The sequence below is a fragment of the Terrapene carolina genome, unplaced genomic scaffold (assembly GCF_002925995.2).
Source record: "Terrapene carolina triunguis isolate 2854851 unplaced genomic scaffold, T_m_triunguis-2.0 Scaffold236, whole genome shotgun sequence".
Lineage (NCBI taxonomy): Eukaryota > Metazoa > Chordata > Testudines > Emydidae > Terrapene > Terrapene triunguis.
In genome coordinates, this window is record NW_020664587.1 from 9,569,328 (window position 1) to 9,592,379 (window position 23,052).

A 23,052-nucleotide genomic window follows, 5' to 3' on the forward strand; every position below is an offset into this window, starting at 1 on the left:
TTTTTTTTTTGCTTGGGGCAGCAGAAATGCTGGAGCCGGCCCTGGGTTTACTAAACCTTTTATAATGTGGGGTACTCTCCTCTGGACTCTTTCCCATTCGTCCCCATCTTTCTTAAAGTGCAGCACACCACATTGGACTCGGTACGCTAGATGAGGCTTCAGCCATGCCCCGTGGAGAGGGATATTTACCTCCTATGTCTTACATACGACACTCCTGTTAATACATCCCAGAACAATATTTGCCTTTTCTAATAACTGCTTCATCTTGTTGGCTCATATTAATTTGTGATCCACTGTCATCCCAGCTCCTTTTCTGCAGTACCACCAGCTAGTCAGTTATTCCCCATTTTCTAATTGTGCATTTGATTTTTCCTTTGTAAGTAACATATTTTGCACTTGTCTTTATTGAATTTTATCTTGTGAAATCCAGACCAATTCTCCAATCTGTCAAGGTCATTTTGAATGTCCTCCAAAAGTACTTGCAACCTCTCTGTTTGGCATCATCTGCAAATGTTATGTATTTACTCTCCACTCCATTATCCAAGTCATTAATGAAGAGGACAAGCCTCTGAACATGAGCTCCCAGGGCGATGTTGCGGCAACAAGGACTAATGTAATCCTAGGGGGTATAAACAAGAAAAATTAATAGGAGGAGGGAGGTGATTTTGCCTCTGTTTAAGGCCCTGGTGAGGTGGATATTGCATCTAGTTCTGGTGTCTGTTTTAAAAAGGATGTTAAAAAAATTGGAGAGGGCAGAGAAGAGCTACAAAAATTATTCAAAGACTGACAAAAATGCCGTCCACTTGAAGAGCTCAAGCTGTTTAGCTTATCAAAAAGAACACAGATAGGACTTGATTATGGTGTGCAGATACCTTCAAGGGGAGAAAACAGTGGGTCTTTAAGGGCTCTTTAAGCTAGCAGAGAAAGGCAGACCAAGAACCAGTGGCTGGAAGCTGAAACCAGACAAATTCAAATTAAAAAACAAAAACTGCTTAATTTTTTAACAGTGAAGTTGATTAACCATTGGAACAAACTCCCAAGGGAAGGGATACTCCTTCTTGCTGTCTTCAAATCAAGAGTAGATGCCATTCTAGATGTATTTTAGTCAAACAAGGTGTTACTGGGCTCAGTACGCGGGTAACTGGATGAAATTCTATAGTGGTGTAGAAGAAGTCAGACTACATGATCCAGTTGTTCCCTCTGCATCTGTGAAACCCTTTTACTGGCCCTGCTACACATATACCTTTATCAAGGTTTCCTCCTCCACGTGGGAATTCGGTGCAGTAGTTGCTTATATCAAGATTACCGACCATAAAAACCTCCGTATGGAGAGACAGCACCAAATTATGCAGCAAGTCTATGCAGAACTTCATGAAGAAACTTCCCTTCTGTGCAAAAGCAATACAAATCCTTAGGGTGCTTAAATCTAGGTGTCACCAGTGATCAGCACTATGCACAACAGCCCCAATTGCTCAATTAATATTTTTGTTACAATGGTAACTTCTCTTACAATTTCAGAGTCAAAGTGAACAAGGGCAAAGGATCACGTCAACTGAGTACATGTCGTTTCATTCACGGTGGCTCTTACTCATCACACGCGTAGCTAAGTCCGAGCACTGAAAGATTCAAAAATTTGACCCTCAGCTATTTCAATCAGATTTCTGTGCACAACAAGTAATTTGAAAGAAAACAAGATGCATTTGGGTGGATGCATCTCAAAGTGGTGATCTGCGTCTTTTCACATACCGTTCACGGACTATTCAGCCAACAATGAAATGCCCCTACCCCAGAAAAGCTGCCCTCACTGTAGTACTTTTCCATGTAACTTGAGTATAGCATTAATATTTAAAATGTTTCAAATATTGATCAGTTCCATAGAAGTCATCAAAGTTATTTGCATAAACAATAGAGTTTATTAAAGCAAACGTGTTGTCATTCTAGCTACAAGGCTGTTGGGATACAACACTAGGAACCATTTTATAGGTTTCCATAACCTTGATCAAACTGAGAGCTGGTATTCGGTGATGGAAGTTTGGAATTAAAAAAAGAAAGGACAGGGAGATACTGTAGCCACAGGTTGAGTTCTCCAGATTCCACCGAAGTGCCCAAAGCCACGCTGCTGTTGTATGAATATCACAGCAGCACTAAAGACACGAGCTAGTTTAACTTAGGCTTGGTCTACACTACAAACTTATGGCGCTTTAACTACGTTCTCAAGGGTGTGGAAAATCCATGTGCCTGAGCAAATGTCGTTATACTGACCTAACCCCGTGTACACAGCGCTAGGTCAATTGAAGGGCTTCTCCTGACGACATAAGTAGCTACCCCAACGTAGGTAGCATCTTCACTAAGCACTACAGGGGCATAGCTGCCTGTAAGTGTAGCATAGTATTCCTTCAGGTAGTTGGTAAGCACTCTAGTGGTGCACACGGTTTTCTGCAAAGCCATCAGAAACCACTCAGAGCAGCAGAACTAGGCCATATATGTTTGCATCCAGCCAACAACCATGAGTCCGGAGCCAACTGTGCCCAAGTGGTGTCTTCGTAGTTTTTGTTGTGCAGCGAGTAAAGGACACAACTCGAATCATAACACATTTTTATATCTAATGCGATTGAACAAATTTTGCCTTTTTTCCTGGTCTTAATTCAGCTAACACCACAGCAAAGTTCCTACAGATTTCTTCCTGGGTAGCTATCCCATAATTTCTGTGGAAACACCGCAGCTGGATTTGCAACAACTTGGCTGGATATTGCTTTGTGCCAATTTTTACATGCATATTGTATGTTTACTACCAAGGAAAAAAAAAAAATGAAGGCTCACACCTCTGGGAGCGGCATCTCCATCTCAAAACAACTGCCACAGGGATGTGTCATTTGGGGGCAAACTGAGATATTGTCACGTACAGCCAGTCACAACCCAGCTCCTTATCGGAGAAGTAAGCCCACTGGGGAAGCGGTCAGAGGTGTGACAGTAGGGTGCGCAAAAAGGAAGCTTCGGGTCAGGAAGTGGCATGTCCTAGCTCTTTCAGCAGAGTCTGGCCATTGCACGGATGGGGCACTGGCTGATCTGAGACTTATTTGGTCACATACAGCCAGTCAAACCCCAGCTCCTTGATGAAGCAGTTACGAATTTAAATTTGTAATCCCATTGAAACATGTTACATTTTTTGAAATTTCATCTCACTCTGAAGTAATTTTAACCTTCGACTAGGGAACTGGGAGCCACAGGGAACCTGGAATAAGGCACCAACTTGTGCCTTGTGCACAGATCACTCGCTCAGTTAGCGCCCACCCTCCCCAAATCTCTATAACCTCCTCTGCTATCCGCCATTCCCAATGCTTGTCAAGGAAAAGTATCCTTGAGAGCAACAATGCTTAGCCTAGCCAGTGGGAGGCAGAGGCACCCAGCCTCAGCTTTCTGTTGTAATCACTCAAGTTGCACAGCATTCTGGCCTCATGCCTCGCCCCGCATGAAGGCAGTGGGCATCCTGCTAACTATCACCGTACAGCAAAGCGACTGGCACACACATCTGAGCACTCACACCATTACCTAGCTCAGAATGCCACAGAAAGGAGGTAGGTTTCAGAGTAGCAGCCGTGTTAGTCTGTATCCACAAAAAGAACAGGAGTACTTGTGGCACCTTAGAGACTAACAAGGAGGTAGTAAGCACTGCAGTACTTCAACGAAAAATACTAGCAGTTGCAATCAAACTCTGCCCTCCTGGAGGCACGTGATTAAAAGGAAGGCACAGTTCTGTGCCCAGTTTGAGCTGCTATTTGGATCTTAAATGCTCCATGGTCAGCTTGTACTTCCCTATACAAACAGAGTAGGAACTTCTAAAAAAAGTCTTCTGCAACATATGTGGATGTGTTATATTAGGTTACTGGTGAGACAGTTCTGCTTTCCATTGCCCTGAGTTTCCTTCATAGCCCTACATCCAAGGTTTTATTGTAAACAGTAGCTTGAATTTGTAACTCTATGCAGTGAAGAATCCTAGGGCTTGATTCATCATTGCATGGCAGTGAAACTCCCATTGATTTCAGTAGAGCAACTCTAGTGACACACTGATGAAGCGGAATATGGGACTTGATTCCGAAGTCGCAGTTTATAGCCGTGAAGGAAGTGGTTTCAGTTTGACAAAGCACAAGTGTTATTAGGAACAATGCAGTGTTATGAAATACTATCAAATCCCACCTCCCTCTGCCACATCCTTGAGAAGCAAAGCCATACACTGAATTGCTCTGCACAACAGGAACAAAGCAGCTTTATTTTATAATCAAAATACTCAGTACAAACAACCGCATAAGACAAATATTCATATAAATATACCTGTGCTTAACTGTACAAGGAAACACCAGGCCCAAGTCAACTATTTAAACACGTCCTGCGTAAGCAATGAGACTAACCACAGTACATGGTTATTTTGGATACCTGGGTCTTGGGTGCTCTAGCCACCAAAGCTGGTGGATACCTGCTATAACCAAAGTTATTTTAATAACAAGGTATGCAAAGAACTTTTTTTTAAATACAAACCTTTGCAAAAGGATTAAAATGAAGCTCTCTCTCTCTCGCAGGCACAGTAATATGCTACCCGAGTGCCATGACACGTAGGAGCCTATCACCTCTTTCCCCAAGGACAGAAATGCAGTGCCCTGCTCTGTATCAGCTTAAGAAATGAAACCCTTATGTATTTAAGACCTAGATTCTGGTTTTGCACCAATCATTCTGTGGGTGCCGCTGGGGACAGGTAGCTATCTCCTCTCTTCCTCCCTGCATGTATTTTGTGGGTATAAATGGAAACGTGGGTGAGGCTGCTTTAAAAGTCAGGTGCTAAACGCAGGTTCCCTGGCAGGCTAACAGCATCTCTGTTAAACAACATGGTCACCAAGGTTTCCAGTTACCCAGCAACATTCATGTTTGGTGCTGCTGGCCCTGTCGTGCCCATATTTCTCAATAGTCTGGGCAACTGACTTCAAGGAATTATCTTGGCCCACTATCTAAGTAACTCAGCAAGGGAGCTGGCTGGAGGCAACACCTGTGGAGAGATGCCCTGATTATAAGCAATGATCCATGTTACACTACCAAATGCTCCAGGAAGGATAGCGTAGCTACACGGCAGGGAATATACCAGCTAACAAGCCACCCATCAGATACTTTTTGATCTTAGTCATGGGTAGCATATTAGCCAGGTGGTTTCCAGAACAAACATTGTGCTGGCCAGATTTCATTGGTCAATGAAGTCTGACAAAAGAGCACCAGGAACAACGTCTTCACAGAACTGGGGATCAGCTCCAAAAGAAGGATGCAAACCTACAACAGCCAAATGTTAACATGTGTCAGCAGGGTTTTCGCCTGACTGAATTGACTTCTTAGCTTCTCACCCAGCCAGCGGGTTTCATCATTAGCCCCTTGGTGCTTTTCCAACTAAGCAGACGTTTAGTACTTCAGAGTCACCCCTAAGGCTGAGAGCTGACAAAATATAAGAATGGAAAAGAATTTTCATTTGCTTATTTTGACATCACTACACTCGCAGGGTGCGGTTTCAGCTCACGTACACAAAACCAAGCAAGCTTTAATCTAGTTAGTTCAGGAACTGGAGCAGTAAAGCTGCGGCAGTGCAGGCTGTACATGCGCACACGGAATCCTGGGTAATTACTTGCGGCTCTAGCGTACCCTGCTGCAATTTCACCGGTCTGGTCCTGAGCTAGCTTTAATCTAGCGGGTGTGTCTACGTGAGCGGCAATGGATCCCTGTGACTGCACTGTAGTCACCACCCTGCAGGACTTCTGGGAAAACCCTGTTCACATCCCAGACAGCAGCACATTGAGGATACCCCATGCAATGATTGTCATCTCTCCCACTGAACAGCTACAGGGAGGCAGCAAGCGTTTGTGCAAGAACACTGCTGCAGGCTTGCGAAGGCTCTCTGCTGCTTGCAGTGAGCTGTCCTTCCGGGCAGAGTGTGTATGCCCAAGGCTGCTGCAGAATTGGTTTATGGCTATAAAGGCAGCGAGGAGAAAGACCAGTTCCCCCACACCCCCCAGAAGATGCATTAGGGATGAAGTTAAGTAGGCGGGAAATTTCTCTAGAAGATTAAGGCACTTCAGTAGCAGTCCACTTGCTGCTCTCCACATTCAGAGCATCGTTAAAGGGATAAAATCCTAAGGCCTCATCAAGACTAGCATTTTCAGAACCCAGTTTTAGCATCACCTTTTTTCCAGCCTGTTGGCTACTGAAAGACGTCAGTGGCCTATACCTGAGCAATGCAGACCTGGTTACCCGAATGACCACACACTATTGATCCGGGGCAGAACCATATACATGGTTGTTGCAGATAAGCCTGTAACACTGTACTTCTAGGGACAATTGAACAGTGCTACTGGCGTAGCAGCTTGTCTATGAACTCCACAGACTTCTTCTGAACACTTTTGTGCAATCAGTAAGGCCAGAATATTCAGAAGGAATCTGCTTGGATTGTTTATTTACCAGAAAGGATAGAGACCATGGCATCCGCTTCCTTTTCAGGTCAGTTTGAATCCTTGTATTTCCATGTTCAATATTTGACATACTTGGAAGATAACTAGTAACTCACCCACCAGATCGAATCGGAGACTGCACCAAATCCAACGGATCAAAGTTGCTGCAAAGTCTGATGAACAGCAAAGATCCTAAATCGTTCCAGTTAGCCAATCAGCAACTAAATGACCTTGGCATCAGAATCCCTGATTTCCTCTTGTGGATAAGCACCAGCATCTTGTACCTAAAGCATGGAGATGGTAAGGTGCTTGATAGTTTTTTCCACTACGTGGGCCCTAATCTCCTCAGGTTTTGAAGTGTTCATTTCCAGTTGTTCCTATGCTATCCTGGGGAGAGCTTATCCATCACTGCGTGATGCAGTTGTCCCCCATATCCTGTGCATATCTGTCAGATATTGCAGTCCGTAAGTCCTCGATCTCTTTGTGAAGCTGTTTCGCCTCCATCAGTTTCTTTGCAAGCACGTCTGGGTTCAGCAAGTCATCCTTCTCCTTAACTGAAGATTGCACAGCTGTATAGTTAGAGAATGAAATCACATCAGACACACAGTTCTGAACAGGAGTCATGCATTAGTGAATACATCACTTTACATCAGATGAATTATCCACAGTACATGGCATTAGTTAACACCCAGCAGATCCATACAGGGAATTCAAATCTTTAAAGTCTGTGAATCAGAGGTCTGAACAGAACGACAGAGCACAGAGAAAGGCAGGCTGGCTTTTAAGACTTTTCAGTGTTCTGAAACATAGGAGGAGAACATTTTATCTACAGTATAAACCAGACGTCCCCAAACTGTGGGGCGCCCCCTCCCCCGGGGGGGCATGGAGGAATGTTTGGGCGGCGGGGGTGTGTGTGGGCGGGCTCGGCCTGGCCCAGCCCCCACGGGGTGAGGGGGAAGAGAGCATCACCCAGCCCAGCCCTGCTTCCTGCCCCAGCTCGGGTGGAGACGGGGAACGCGACCCTGAAAAAAGTTTAGAGACCACTGATATAAACAAATTATTCTATTCCACCCAGTGCATGAACCAAAGCCACCCCCCCCACACACACACTCTGAGAGTCCCTTGTGTACTTACAGTGAATGCCCAGGAGCAGGGAAAGGTTGGGATCCTTGCCTTGTGCTCTTTGAGTCACAATGCTGTAGACAGACTGCAAATCCTGTAGACAGCTGGCCAGTTCACTGTGTACCTCATGGGCGAGATGTGCTGTCCCGACAGGAAGCGGTTGGTTCATCTCTACCTGCTGGAGGTGCTCCTGTAGGGTCAAATTCTTCTCAATCAGATCCTGGTTCTGCACTGAAAGCTGAACAAACAAAAGTCACGTTAGCCAAGTCCTAACTATGTCAGATAGGCCGTCTGAGTCTATTGGCCCCTCAGCGTGGAGCAGGCGTTACAGACTTTGGTTGCATGTATATGTTTGGGAACTGTACAGACACTGTTCTCTGAATCAGGATGTTTTCTTTTCACAGGATTGGAACTTTGTGTCTTGCCAGCAGGGGTATATACTTTTAGCAGTGTGGATACTTGGTGGTGGTGGTGACCAGAAGAGTGGGTTTATATTAAGAATGTCCTCTGGATTCAAACCCAGCTAGAACAGTTTAAAGGTCAAATTTTGGGCCTGACCACCACAACACTAGGTTTTTTTTTAAATAGGAGCCTGCTTCTCTCAAAAGGGAAGAATATAAAATCAACAGACAGGAAGCGCCTTATCCCACTAGCTCCCTGGCACCCTCAGTCTGCGTAATAATGCAGTGGCTTCCAAGGAATGCCTGTGCTCTTTCCCCCTTCTCTTTGCCCAACTTGATGCAGGGTGAATTCTCCCTCAGGAGACACACTCAGTACTTGGGTCACTTTAAGACATCAGATGGAATTCAACCTAGAATCTTTCACTCAGGGCTTATGAAGCTCTGGTATATAGCTGTGGTGAATAAGACTTCTTTACTGCACCCTGGTGGCCACATCAGTAACTACAATCACAATCCACACTAAGTTGGGAGTTAGGGAGACAAGCTGCTGCATGGGAGCCAGGCACAGCCAGATCTCAGGCATTACAAAAGCAACAACTGGGTGGCGAGATGGATGAAAAAGAGAAATCATGGTTCTAAAATAGAGACAAGGGACCCCCTTTCTAGAGCACTGTCAGGGCAGCTAGCAGACTGACAAGATGCAGTGAAGGAGGAACCAGCAACTGCACGTTAAGTCCCCCGCTACAAGACAGTTCACTGTTCATTCAGCTACTGTGTTCATACACAAACTCCAATTCTGACCTCTTTCACGGCAGTGCGTAGCTGCTGCAGTGCGTTTTCTCTTCGCGTCGCCTCCTCCTTCAGAGCCTGACTTGTCCCCTCTTCCTGAGACACCTGTTCTTCCAGGCTCTGCAGCAGACCCAGGGAGAGAAGTTAGTTCAACATATCTTATCATCGATGCTCCAGAGTTCCCAGACCTTCAGCATTCACACCTCTCACCTTTATTCGTGAAGACAACTGCTCCATCTTCTTCTGCTGTTTGTCCACAATCTGAAATCAAAAGCAGATGCATCTCAGAGCTGAACATGCCCAAACCTACTCAGTAATACCACTTGGGATTCTTCCTTTGATCAAATAGCTACAAATCAGTTTTTAATCACTTTAAATTACAGCCTGGTTTGTAAAGTGCTTTGAGATTCCCTAGTGGAAGGTGCTAGTGGGAATAGCAATTATGTACTGAGACTGGAGAGGCTGCATTCTTGGGGTTCCCCCTCCCCACCTGCTTCCTTTTCTGGATTCTTCAGTTTCTCGTCACTTTGATGTTTAAGAGACTACAACGGAATTGTAGAGTATTCACACCAAGAATGGCTATCAGACCCCTCCAGGCGTGGCATGCTGAAAACTACTAGCGCATAGCACTTGTATAAGTACATAAGAGTTTGAATGTTAAACTTGAACCCGTTTTAATGCCTGATGTGGAACAGTCCAAGGAAGGAGAGAAATCTGAGTTAGTGTGAGGTAGTCTCACCCATGTCCAAGTTGTATATTCAGAGTTACCTTCCTGAGACAATCACAGTCTTTCTGCAGAGAATCATTTTCTGATTTCTGTTTCTCCACCTCCTGGACAGGTGACCCTCTGCCTGCACTCTTCACACACTGCTGCACTCTGTCCTGCAAGCTGAGATACACAGCTCATCAAATGAACCGGCAAATATAAGAAATTTCAACATAACGTGGCAGTGGTTCTCTTTTAAAGAGACAAGAGGAGAAACTGACATCCTCTGCCACAGAACAGATACAGACGGGAAAAGCTTTTTCCACTGCCCTGTCAATGTTCCTCCATGTGACTTGAGGCGATTTACTTCTAAGGAATAGAGGGGGGCGATCAGCCCCCGTGACCCAGTCAACCATTGCCCTCTTGGCTGAGGCGGTCACAATGGGATGCTCAATTGTAGCATGTGTGATATAGACACATATCCAATGGGAACTGGTCCGAGGCCACAAGCTGCTTTCACATAGCTTCAGTAGCCTATGATGAATATGAACCAAGGGACCTGGAGCAGAAAGGCTTCATGCGTTTCCCTGAGCCATACCTCCATTTTGGAACAGCCACAAGTTATGGTCATTCAATTTTATCTAGAATTTACATTCGAGCACAATATCCAGAGACTCAATACAAGCCCAGTTCATAACTACGCTGCAGTAGAAAGATGCGCTCTAGTGTATTCCACTTCTCTGTTCTCCGTGCTCAGGATTCTAGAGCTACTGGCCTTCGCTACTAGGCAGAAGTCAGGCTCGCCTTCATCTTTGGGGCTTTACCTGTGAACAGTGGAAAGCAACTCCAGTTCTTTGCGTTTTTGTGTTTCTAGCTGCATCTCCTGCTCTCTGCAGGCAGCCCGGACATCTCCAAGCTCTCTTTTCAGCGCCGTCACGGTTTCCTGCAGAGCAGAACTCTTCAGTTCCGATTCCTTTAACTGGAACAGAAAACATTGCTCAGCACTAACAAGTCTAGAGATCCTTTGCCATGTGCCACGTTAGGGCTACCCTAGTAGTTGACAGGGATTTCTACTATCGCTGTGGCAATTTACAGCCCATAGCTCAGAACATTTCTCTTTCAGAAGGACAGATTGCAATTCTACTAGCCTAGTGTATGGATTATTGGCAGCAGTAAATTGTGGCATCCAGGCTAATGCCTCAAACTCAGCACTATACAGAGGATGTCATTTTACCTGCTGATTCTGTTTCTGATGATCCTCCAATGTTGGCAGATCAGCCAGGTAGCGCTCCAGGGTCTCAATTCTCTGCTGTCTCTCCCGGTTTTGCTCAGACTCCTTTTGGCATTTCTTTTTCAGACTGTTAATATGTTTGTCTCTTCCCTTTACCTGCATGAAGAGACATTTGAAGGTTTGATTTGCTTATGTTATAATTTCCGTGTGTCTCTCTCTCCAGCTTATCTATCTAAGCATTTATGCAGCACCCATCACCAAGATAACAAATTGCCGCATCTCAGCAGCTTTTCTTTTCACTGTTATCTGAAAGTGAACTTCATCCATTGGAAGTTATATGCTAGTTATCTGGTCAGCACATGAGCTCCTAAGCCACCCTCTGTAATTGCAGGTTTTTATTGCTGGTGAACCCAAGCAAGGAGCAGTTTCTGTACTCAAAGAAAGGATGAGCAAATACGCTTGGAATTTAAAAGTTATCAAGTGCCACACACACACACTTATAAGATGCTGCACACAATTAAAAATACAGTTAAAATTCTGAAATATAAAAATAATTAAAGCCAAGCAATATGAGGTCATTAAATACACAAATTTAACACAGCCCTCAGACTCTTAGCAAGTTGCAAATAAGGTTCTGAGTGTCGCAATGTGTGGGTGCTCCTGTCCTCTGAGCTCTCTTCAAATAATCAGAGGAACTTGAGAAAATGCCACTTTGACTGAACAAACCTCTAACGCGGCAACGTAGGAGAGTTTCCCACTTTAGGAAAACTATTGGGCTCGCCTAAACCCACTCCCCACAAACTGCAGATTTATGTAGCATTTGTTTTTAGAACTGTAAAAATAGGATCACTGCATTTACAGGGAACAAGGACTAATAGGGCTGAGAAGAACAAGAGAAGAGTGCCTCCAAATGGAGCACTCTTACTAATACAAGGCAAGAATGGAACAGGCAGTTCTACTCAGGGGGTGACATTTATATTCCAGAATGCACAAGAAAAATAAGTAACGGTTTAGCCTCAAAACACAACATTTTATTAATTAAGCCAAGAATCTTTCCTCATTGAATAGATCGTTTCAGCGTGTTTAAGTGCCGAGTGTGATCCATGTGACACAAACGTGGATCCACAAGTCAGACTTTACCTTGAGCAGGGGAAGGACTTTTATGTCAAAAGAGGGAGTCCAACCTACTTCTTGTACTAACCCTTAAATTCTCCTTCACAATGAAGCCTTAATTATATTGATTTGCTAATTATAATTAAGAGTGGGTCTAGACAGATCACTGATGTTACAGTGATACACACTGAAGAAAATTAAGGGGCAAAAGAAAGGCCGCTCCAGATGTTTTTCTTTGCTTCTTTTTGAAAGCAAGTTGCTCCCAACTACAGCCTGATAGTGGCTGAGGTTTCTCTTTGCTTGGGGGCTGCAAGAGAAGAGAGCAGGCCCAATGGCTCCACACAACAGGTGGTGGTGCCAGGAATGGCTCCTTGGGCCAATGCCAGTCACTGGGCCAACTCCCCCCCCTTGAGGGGGAAAAAAAAAAGGCATTGACGCAGTTCCAGAGCACCAACAGTCATACCCTCTCTTCTTGTTTCTTCAATTCTTCCACATGCTTCTGCACGGTCTCCTTCAGTGTCTCCCGAATCAGTTTCGCATCCACCTCTGAAGCAGCCAGCTTCTTCTCCAATTCAATCTTTTCCTTACTGAGGGATTCAGTCTTCTCAGTAAACTGTGCTCGCAGGAACGAGTTCTCCCGCTGCAGCTCCTGCCAACAAAGACACCCAGCAACCAGCGTAAGGGTTCCCATTGTCCACTAAACCCACCTGTTAAACATAACAGACCCTATTCTCCAGAACAGCAGTTACAACTCTGATGTATTATCCACCCTTTACAGCACCTTTGATGCACCTGCAAAATCAGTTTGCACACTGGTGCTGTTAGCCACCGGCATTAGTAGCATGACCACTGCAGTTTGTTCAGAAATCAAAGGCTCTAAATGTCAAGACCACAGAAAAACCCAGATGGGTCAGATGAATTGGCACCAGCAGACACACCTGGAATGGACTTTTACCTCGCCCACCCCTCCTATGCAGAAATAACCTGCTAAAACAAGCACACTGCAGCAAGTGGGTTTAGTGCATGCTATTTTCAACTGACTTCTTGCTGTTCCTACTTACCTGCATTCTCAACATGCAAATATCTCCATAGGGGGCAGCACAGCTAAGAAGAGCACTGTGAACCTGCAGCTCACTCTCACGCACTTTCTGCTCCAACTGGGAGATGTGCTGCCTCTGCCTGCAAAAAAAAATCAGATCAGACAATACACCCTTCTCAAACATACCCCATAGTTGTTGCCCTAGCCGATAGGACAAGGCACTCTGCCAGCTATGTAAACCCAGTACAGTCAAAAACACACAGCTCCTCACTCAGGGCCCTCCATCATGACAAAAAACAACTACATAGCTTAAAAATAGCCTGCAAAGGAATAGCAATTTTTAAAGACTTGAAAGCGTTTGTCAAAAACATGCTTGTTTTTCACGTTAAAAATTCAAGTCTTGTCTGCCCTGCAAGTTTCTACGGTGACTGGAGAATTTACTGGTGAAATTGAATATGTCAGAAGAGTCAAGCTGAGCAAATGACCTGGGTAGGGATTTTTAGTCCAAATGTTTAAAACTTCATGTGTGTTAACACCGGACATCAATAGTCAATAAGCACTTTGGAGAAAGGAGAGATTTGTTAAAGACTCACCAGCCCCAAATAAACATCCCTGAGATCCCAAAGAGGTCCTCCAGCAAAACTAGGAAGAGCAGCCTTGGCATTCCAAATGTTTCTCATGTAAACAAACAGGAGAACACATTTTAAAAGCTTTCACCTCTTCCTTCTCTGTCACAAAGCAGGAAAAACGCACAAACGCAGTTTTTAAAAATCCTTTGCAGATCCTCTAAGTTAGCCACTGCTGCTAAGGAATCACCTGTCTCACTTCCTCACTATTTGCTTCCATGGGAATCGCTCTGAAATCTCATGGAAGACAAGGGCATTTCTTCAAATGTTTTCTTACAAGTACTATGTTATTTGTTAGTGTCAATAAAAACCCACAGGATAACACATTTCTTTTTTTATCTTTATTGCTCTCTCCTGAAATACCTCCTACCTGTCAATGAGGATCTCTTTTTCCTTAAGTAGATTCTCACTGGTGTTCAGGATACTGACCCATTGGGCTGGATCAGTGGAGTGCAGTGAAGTAGCATACATTGAAGGCTGGTGGCAAGCCGCTCCATTTTGTAACTGAAAGAGAGAGTAGGAAGGAGAGGCTTAGGTTTCACAGAAGGTAACGGCAGCATTGCTGGGGCTATTTTGTACGCTGTGTGCTCATCTGGCATGCGAGCACGCAGAAAGTTCATCTAGTACGGCGCTATTTCAGCCTGTGTCTGGGCTCCGGGAACAAGTCATTTTGGCTGAGCTCAGGCACTGAGTTTATTGAATAATTTTAGACCACTGTGCTGTGTCACTGGAAGCCATTAGTTTCTAATATTGCTACTCCCCAACTGCTCACTAAACAAATGGCTCCCCTCCAGTGAAAGCCTGATATTTTCATAAAAATCTACTTAAAATTGTTCCACAAGTCTAGATATGGAGCGAGGTTAGTCTGCTAGTTGAAATACTGAGAACCACCACCTTCTATCTGCATATGTTTCCCCTGCACTTCCCATCGGAAAGGGTAATCACCACCTGATTTAAACTACTGTGTAGCATTGCTGTGTTACGTTACATCAGGGGTGGGAAACCTACGGCACGCAGGCCAGATCCGGCCCGCTGCTTCATTTCATCCAGCCGGCAGCAAGTCTCCACGCCGCAGGCCGGAAGCCTTGAGCCGCGGTGCCCCCTGCAGAACTGGAGCAGCAAGCGCTGGCTCGCTGGGTTGCCAGAAGTTCAGTCGGCTTCGCGCAGCTCCCGGCATGTCCCTGTGGCCCCTGGGAGCCGGGGCAATCAGGGAAGCTCCGCACGCTGCCGCCAGCGCCAGCTCCACAGCTCCTATTGGCCAGGAACCATGGCCATTGGGAGCTGCAGGGGCGGCGCCTGAGGGCAGCAGGCACCACGCAGAGTTCCCTAGCCCCAGCGGGCAAGGAACCTGCCTTAGCCCCACTGCACCAATGACCAGGAGCTGCCTCAGGTAAGCGCCGCCCGGCCGGAGTCTGCACCCCGAACCCCCTGCCCCAGGTCAGAACCCCCTCCTGCACCCTAACTTCCTCCCAGACCCCGCACCCTGACCTGCACCCCAAACCCCTGCCCCAGCCCGGGGCCCCAGCCCGCACTCCAAACCTCTTGGCCCCTGCTTGGAGCCCCCTCCTGCACCCACAGCCCCACACCAGAGCCCGCACCCCCAGCTGGAGCCCTCACCTCCTCCCGCACCCCAACCCTCTGCCCCAGCCCAGAACCCCCTCCCACACCCTGAACCCCTCATTTATGGCCCCACCCCAGAGCCTAGGGGAAGCCCCAAGCCTCTGCGCCCTCCCCCTCTCCAGGCTGGAGCCTCGAGCGCTAGCTTGCCCACTGGCGGTGGGGAAAACCCCGAGCCTCTGTATTCCCCCACGGGGCTGTGTGTGGCCCGCCACTGATTTTTTCTGTGGGTCAGTGGACCCTGATAGAAAAAAGGTTCCCCACCCCCGTGTTACATGGTTGCCACATTTCAGTGATGTGAGGAATGACATGTATATGTAGATAGTTTTGAGATAATTTGTATAAAAATGTGTAATAGAAGCATAAGACATCCCGCCCCCTTACTGTATTAGTCAGGAATTGTGATTACATTACATATAACTCCGAGAGAGGTGGAGAGGGAAGGAGAAAGCGATTTCAAAGGGTTTTGTTGTTTAAAAAGTGGATCTTTTTCTACCTGCATCTGTTCTACTTGCAACCGTATGTTGTCCAGCTGCTGCCTCCAAGCACTGAGTTCACAGGCCCTCTGATGTGGATGCAAAGTGCAAGGCTCCTGCCTCCACACCTGAGACTGAGCCGCCATTGGTTTCGAAAAGATGTTATTGGGCTGAAATCCCAATGGCAGTCTGCTCCCAGTGGGCCAAGTACCATTTCGTTGCTCACAGGCTTCACCGGCCCCTGTTGCTGGTTTAGTCTCTGGCAGCACTTTGTAAGTGGAAATCAAGCTTGGATCCTGGAACTTGTGGGCCGGGTCAGCGTGCAGCGTATCCAGCAAAACAGATTGATTAAGGGTAGGCTCAATGGCAGGAGTGTCAAATTTTCGAGTGTCTTCCGCTCTCAGATGATCAGAAATAGGAAACCAGGACTGCTCAAAACCATTTCCCCCAGACGTCCCATAGAGATGCAAGAGATCCACTTGAGAGGATTTCACAGCAGTAAAACCTCCACTTCTTGTCAGCCCTCCATTTTCAGTGGACGATCTTGGTACGGCTGGTTTGGATGAAACTGGGGCATTCTGCAAAGAGCTCGGCTCACCTGTTGAGTAGAGCGTGGAGGGTGACGTACCCAACGTAGAAGGCATGACATGGGCTGTGGGGATGGTCACTTGGGTTTTGATGGGCTGAAACGAGGAACTGCTACTGGAATTCCAAAATTCTAGGGAAAGAATTTCTGAGAGTTAGAATTAAAGCAACACTTTTCAATTACAAGACAATTGCCATCTTTTCTTATCCTACTAGGAACATTTCCTACGGTCGAGGGGCTGGGGGAGACCATACACAGTAGCAGGACAAGGGCACACTTGCACATCTGTTTTTTCCTTTATTAAAAGTTCCAGGTGCCCCATGATATTTATCTGCCAGAGTAAACTGCAAAAGGGCAACAACTGCTATCATTCATCCTAGACCATTACATTTTGGTGTTAAAATTCTTTAATCAAAACTTATTGATAAATTTATCTGTCTAGTCACTTATAAATAAATCCTGAAATTGAGTAAAAAGGCTGAAACTTACTCAAGAACTGAAAACTGAGACCATGGTTACGTTCTGCTCATCCCACAGCACAGCGACTCTGCACTGTAACCAAAAGCAATAGGAGCCTTTGCTAAGCCCATGATAAGCTGCAAGCCTTGCTGAGCACACACCACAGAGCCCTTGACCTTAGAACTCCCCTGGAACATGGCAACAAACCAGCCGTTCCTAGAACGAAAAGTAATGGCCCTGTCCCACAATCACAGGAAATGAGATGAAGTGCAGATCCGACATCTCACGCAGCTACCAAACCTGCCTCCATGGAAGTCTGAAGTTATTCTTAGTAACTCTCAGGTTTCAATAGAGCAACAACAGGAGCTCAACTGGGCAAACACTGAAGAGCCTTCTTTCCCAATGTGTTGATTTTTCCTCTTCCCCATATATTTGGGTACCAATTTCATGTTTCCTCAGGCTAGCCTGTTTTCTCAATGCATTGGCATAAGGCCCATCCCGATGTGCGATTTCTCCAGACCAGCTTTGGGACAGTGAGCTCGCATTCCCATATGTTTTTAACATCAGAGTGTTGCTATGAGAAGGAATGAAGTCACAATTTTAAAGTAACTATGCAGGACCCTGTCAAATGTCTCGAGCTACATAAAAGATGTTAATATGAAGGAACGTCATCTCTCAGTGTTAACAAACGGGGGGGGGGGGGGGAGGAAATCCCTACAGATATCAGCTCCACCTAGGACTCCTTCAAAGAGGAAAGAACCCTCCAAATAGACAAGAATACACGTTTCAAACAGACTGAGGAGAGTCAGTGCCGATTTCTTCTCTCAAGTCTCCTAAGCTTAGATTGCAGCATCGTGGTCAGGAGCTATTGAGTTCTATCCACTAGCAATGGACTCCACTGGGAATGAATCAGTCCCTGGAAGCATGGGAATGATCACCACAGTCAGTGGCATCTTATAACAAGTACGCTGATTTTAAAAGTCAAAATATGATTCTAATAACTATCAGTATTGCAAGCTCAATCTGGGCTCTTCGGAGAAGGGACATTGTCTTGCTGTATGTTTGTGTTGTTATTGACACCACCACCCCACTTTGAGTGCAACTGGAAATTTTCTTGTGCTGAGAAAGGGGAACCTCAAGGTGCAGGCATACAATACTTTGAAAAAATTATTTAAGAACACCTTGATCTTGAATCTTGTGTTGTTAGAAAATATGGCAAGTTTCAAATGGTACCATACACCTGAAGAAGAATGGGAAAGTGAACAAGAAGTGTTCCTTCTAAAGAGCAATACAAGTAAACCCTCCTTATTTGTGACCGAAAGGAGCTTCAGGTTAACAAGCAGCGTCCTACGCCAGTGGTTCTCAACCTTTCCAGGCTCCTGTACCCGTTCCAGGAGTCTGATTTGTCTTGCATACCCCAAGTTTCACCTCCACTTAAAAAAACTACTTGCTTACAAACTCAGACATAAAAATACAAATGTATCACTGCACACTATTACTGAAAAATTGCTTACTTTCTCATTCTGCCTGTATGAAATTTTAGTTTGTACTGACTTCGCTAGTACTTTTTATGTAGCTTGTTATAAAACTAGGCAAAGATCTAGATGTGTTGATATTCCCCCTGGAAGAGCTCTGCATACCTGTGGTTGAGAACCACTGTCCTACGCAAGCCTCACTACTGCCTCAGACCACACATACACAAGAGTTTGTCTCATCTAGCACGAGGGAAGGTGCAGTTTCCTATATTGCTGTAAAGTACATTACTTGCATACAATTCAAAAAGCCAACATGATGCTGTGGAAGTGTAGAAGCCTGAATTCAAACAACAGAAGGACAAGAAGTGGATCAGTTTCTCTCCCCCATTAAAAAGCAAAAACATGATTATTGCCCCATTGATATCAATGTCAGTTCCCCATGCTCTTAAAGTCATGGCCTTCTTGGGAAGCCTTGTGCTGCAAGGAGAACTCCAAGCTAACAATCCCCTGGTTAGGGCTGAATGCAATATGAAAAGTGACCTCGCAGAATGCATCTCACTACACAATCAAAATGGTCAAGTCTAGATATCATTGAGAACTATTACACAAAAATTCCCTTGTTCTGTTTGCAGCTCAAGAGACAAAATATACCAGTCTCTATCCATTTTAATAAACTGACCATAATTCTTACAAAATACAGGTAAAGAGGAATATTGAGGCAATAGTTTTGTCCGGCATATTGTGTAGAGTGAGATCCTCACACGCTTTCTATTGGGAAGTATATTAATATGAAGCAGAGGCTGAAGGTCAACAGCTCAAGGTGCTCAGAATCCTTGTGCATCTTAAAGATTATTAATCTACCTCTGTCAAAAGTCATTTTAATTGACAAACTTGTAACTACCGTTAAAGCTAGAAATTGTAATGCAGTTTGGCTAATCCCCTTTCAAGCTTTAGATAAGATAATGAATCTCTCAACCAATATATATTTGTTTACATTTTAGGTTACAAAACTAACGGCTAAGTGTGAAAGTGTACAATATTCTCACTACAGACTATGTCATCTTCCCCTCCATTTCATACGCTAGGGCTGTTTCTGTATCGGGAGGTTCTTGACGCTTGGTTTATGTTGTAAGAAGAACTAGACAAAATTCTGCACTTTTACTGTAAGGATCAGACATTCAGACTCACCCTCTGTGCTGTCTGAGCAGGAGGTCCCGATTGCTGTATCCCCACTGTCAGCCATACTTGAACAGTGACCAAAGCGACTCTGGAACTTCACAGACAGAGTTGGGGTTTTCCAGTCGGTCTCCAAAGAACAGCTCTTTTGACCTGTATTAGAGTCTGGTAAAGAGTCACACTGTGGGCATATGTATAATTCAGAGTACTACCTATCCGTATTACACCGAGAGAGTGTTCCCCAAAGATCAACCTTTAGAACCTACACTGAGGGGAAAGTATCCCCACCCTGTTCCACCTGCTCAGAGATACTTGCCAGTGAAGGAGACTGAAAGGTAATAAATGAACAAGATGACTTCGCAGCTGATTTCAAAGAAATAAAGTTTCAGATTTATTTATAGGAGACGGCAAATGGAAGAGACTTATTAAACCCATCCTTATCCTTGCCCCTGCTGGGGTGAACGGAGGAAATATTAGAAATTAATTTTTACCAAGGAGACCAACAAGCCAATTTAATTTATCAAATGGAGTCTGAACTTTTGGTTACAAAATCGTTTTTCCAGTTTAATTTAAATTCATTAAAAAAAGAAGTGGATCTCTCCAGAATGATTAGCAAGTCAATTGCTTGAGAATCAGCCTTAAGCTGTATTCACACATTTCCTTACTGGGTGGATATGAATTGTTCTTTGTTTGATTCCTCTGAAATATCACTGCTTGTGAAATCTCTTTCCTTATGGCAAATCTTCTAGCAACAGGCACAGAGGACCTAAACCAAGGGCTGGTCCACACTAACCCCCCAGTTCGAACTAAGATACGCAACTTCAGCTACGTGAATAACGTAGCTGAAGTTGAAGTACCTTAGTTCGAACTACAAGGTACTTACCGCGGGTCTACACGCAGCAGGCAGGATCCCCCGTCGACTCCGCGTACTCCTCTCGTGGAGCAGGAGTACCGGTGTCGACGGCGAGCACTTCTGGGATCGATTTATCGCGTCTAGACAAGATGCGATAAATCGATCCCAGAAGATCGATTGCTTACCGCCGAACCCGGAGGTAAGTATAGACGTACCCCAAGTCAGCAAGAGAGGAAAGGACACCACTATGGAAGATAAGAATGCAATGCATATCTCGCTGGTATCACTATGCATGTGCTCTGAAACTGAAGAAGTGGCAGAATGACGGTGTTTGCATACAGAAGTACAGAGATAATACTGGTGATGGTAAAGATGCATTGCAATATTATCATGTTATGAACTCCCCCTTTGTTGGATTTTAAGAGAGGTTGGTGTATGTGTAAGTGACGATCTGTCCCTGGACAGTCATGCAATTGTTTTGCAGGCACAGGATATTAACAGATCAAATAATTGTTTTAAGATTTTATTTTTAATAAAAAGCTTTTGGTAAATAAGCCACCTCCTGGGTTTCATAAGGATCTCCTACCAGGATATGGCAGGAGTATGACTTTTAAGGAAAACAATTCATAATTCAAACCTGTTGGACTCGTCTGCTGGAACCTCAGGTCTGGGCATTTCTCAAGGGTGGCCATCACAGCTATTCCAGTCAACTATAAAATTAAAGAAATAGAATCAACATAATCCAATCCATTTTTGCCACTGGCCAAGCAAGTATACAAATCCTACACTGACATAAATACTACAGCTACTCTTCGCTAAAGGAAACATTTATCTTTAATACCATGTTTCACATTTAATTAGCACCTCCTTTCCACTACTTTTCCACTATAGAACAGCAGTTAACACTTCAAGAAGTGCAATTAGTCTGGATTAACACACTTTTCAGAAATGGAAAATGTTCTGGTTTGTAACACTCTTAAAGTGCTCAGCATAAAACCTGGCCACATGTTATACTATCTTGGTTATTTATAGGGCATCAGCCACCATAGTATCTAGGTATTCGTTCTATATCTATAATTATTCAAAATTTCCTTTTACAAACCTCAGCACTTGGCCAGTTTATTTCTGCCCTCTGAAGATTACTTTATGCAGCTACCCCCAGAAACCTGGTCAGTCATAAGTGATGTTACACCATCAGCTATGATCATTGCTCTATCCAGAGCGCTGGTTGACTTTATTGTATATGAAATCATCTCAAACACATGAATCTCCTGCCCAGAGTATGACTATAATATCTAGCACTTGCAAACTTCTTCATTATCAAATTCAAGCTCTCATTTCCTTCAACCCTGTGAAATAACTCCCTATTATCCAGTCCTTGCAGGCCCCACTTTAATTAAGTAAATTTTGTCATCCAAAGTCCTCATGGAAAATATTTCTATTTTGAAAACAGAGCTAATGATTTGGCACCAGTCACATAGTGAGACAGTAGGGAATGCAATGAGATATGGGGAGAAGTGGAGTTCCATTCTGAGCAAAGAGAAACAAAACTTGGTGGTTAACTCAGGTTAATGGATTATGTATATGGCTCTACCAAATTCAAGGTCCATTCTGGTCAATTTCACAGTCATAGGATTTGAAAATTAGTCAATTTCATCTTTTCAGATGTTTTCAACTGATATTTCAGTGTTGTAACCATGAGGATCCCGACCCGAAAGGGGGTCATGGAGGGGTCGCAAATCTGTTGAGTGTGAGGGGGAGTGGGGGTGTGTGTGTGTGTCATGGGATTGCTACCCTCACTTCTGCGCTGTCAGCAGCCCCAGAGCTTCCTGCAGCCAGCTCCCAGAGATGGAGATGGGTCTGATCTCCTCTGTGCTGCTGGGAACACCCCAGCTGGTGGCTCTTAGCTGTGAGTTGGGCCGTGCTGGGGAGGGACAGGACTTGCTCTTCCCCTGCACAGCTGCTCTGGGAGGGGGGTGGGTGATCAGACCCCCCTCAGGGAATCTCCCCCAGCTGCAGGGCACTCCTAGCAGCACAGGGAGATCAGACCTATCTCCACCTCCGGCAATCTCTTGCAGCTGCAGGAAGCCCTGGGGCTGCTACCCAGAAGTGGCTGTGCAGAGGAAGAGTAAGTCCAACTCCCTCCCCAGCCCGGAGGGGATTAGTAGCTGGAGACATGGTAGGAGCCCCAGCTGGGGCACCCCAGCCCTGCCCCTCCCCTCCAATTTCACAGAGAAAGTCTGATTTCACCTCTGACACGTTTTTTTCATGGTCGTGAACTTGGTAGGGCCCCAATGATGTGTTTGGACTATGGTTTTTGGTTATTAACTACAGCCCGGTGCAAACAGAAAGACATGCAGCCGACTGACATTAGACCCGTCTCTAGCAGCCGTCAGGCACAGCAGCAACTATCCAGAGTAGACCAGCCCAGGTCATGCGTCATGCTAAAGAGTGCAGGAGAGATGAAGTGATGGAAATAACCTTAAAATCCCTCAAAATGTCTTGTCCCCACCCCCCGCTCGGGCAGCCTGGCTGCTGCTGCTTTAAACCCCCCAGCCTTAAGCTACCAGCCCAGAGCTCCAGCCACAGCGATTCATCTGGGGGGGGGTAAGGAATCGGGGTGAGCAGATTCACCCCAGGGCCCCAGAGCCCGGCCCACACGAGAGAGGGGCAGAGCTGGGACAGGATGGCAGCACTTCGTGCCGGAAGTGGGCAGGGGGGAGCTGAGGGGCAGGGTTGGGGGGTGCCCCAGGAGGAAGGCAGGGGTATTAGCTGACCTAAGGCGCAGGGGTGGCTGGGGAGCCCGGGGCCTGTGCGCGCGTGGGGGGGGGGGGGGGAGGGGCGGGGGGGGGGTAGGGGGGGGTTGGGAAGGGGGCGGGGCAATGGTGCGGCAGCCCTAGGCTCCGC

At 45.6% G+C, this 23,052-nt stretch overlaps 1 protein-coding gene across 2 annotated transcripts; it reads right to left on the minus strand.

Moving 5' to 3' along the window:
• Window positions 1–4,259: 4,259 nt before the first annotated feature.
• On the minus strand, window positions 4,260–20,851 carry CEP85 (centrosomal protein 85). Of its 2 annotated transcripts, none has more exons than XM_026657167.1 (12): window positions 20,783–20,851; window positions 15,617–16,314; window positions 13,874–14,007; window positions 12,900–13,017; window positions 12,302–12,487; window positions 10,729–10,881; window positions 10,319–10,473; window positions 9,557–9,677; window positions 8,999–9,049; window positions 8,801–8,908; window positions 7,611–7,836; window positions 4,260–7,045 (listed from the first exon to the last, which is right to left on the minus strand). In XM_026657167.1, the coding sequence occupies exons 1-12, from the start codon at window positions 20,835–20,837 to the stop codon at window positions 6,882–6,884; spliced, it is 2,169 nt and encodes a 722-aa protein (XP_026512952.1). In that variant the 5' UTR covers window positions 20,838–20,851; the 3' UTR covers window positions 4,260–6,881. The 2 variants fall into 2 exon arrangements, with proteins under 2 accessions (XP_026512952.1, XP_029768558.1); XM_029912698.1 differs by lacking the exon at window positions 20,783–20,851 and adding an exon at window positions 19,305–20,109.
• Window positions 20,852–23,052: the final 2,201 nt, after the last annotated feature.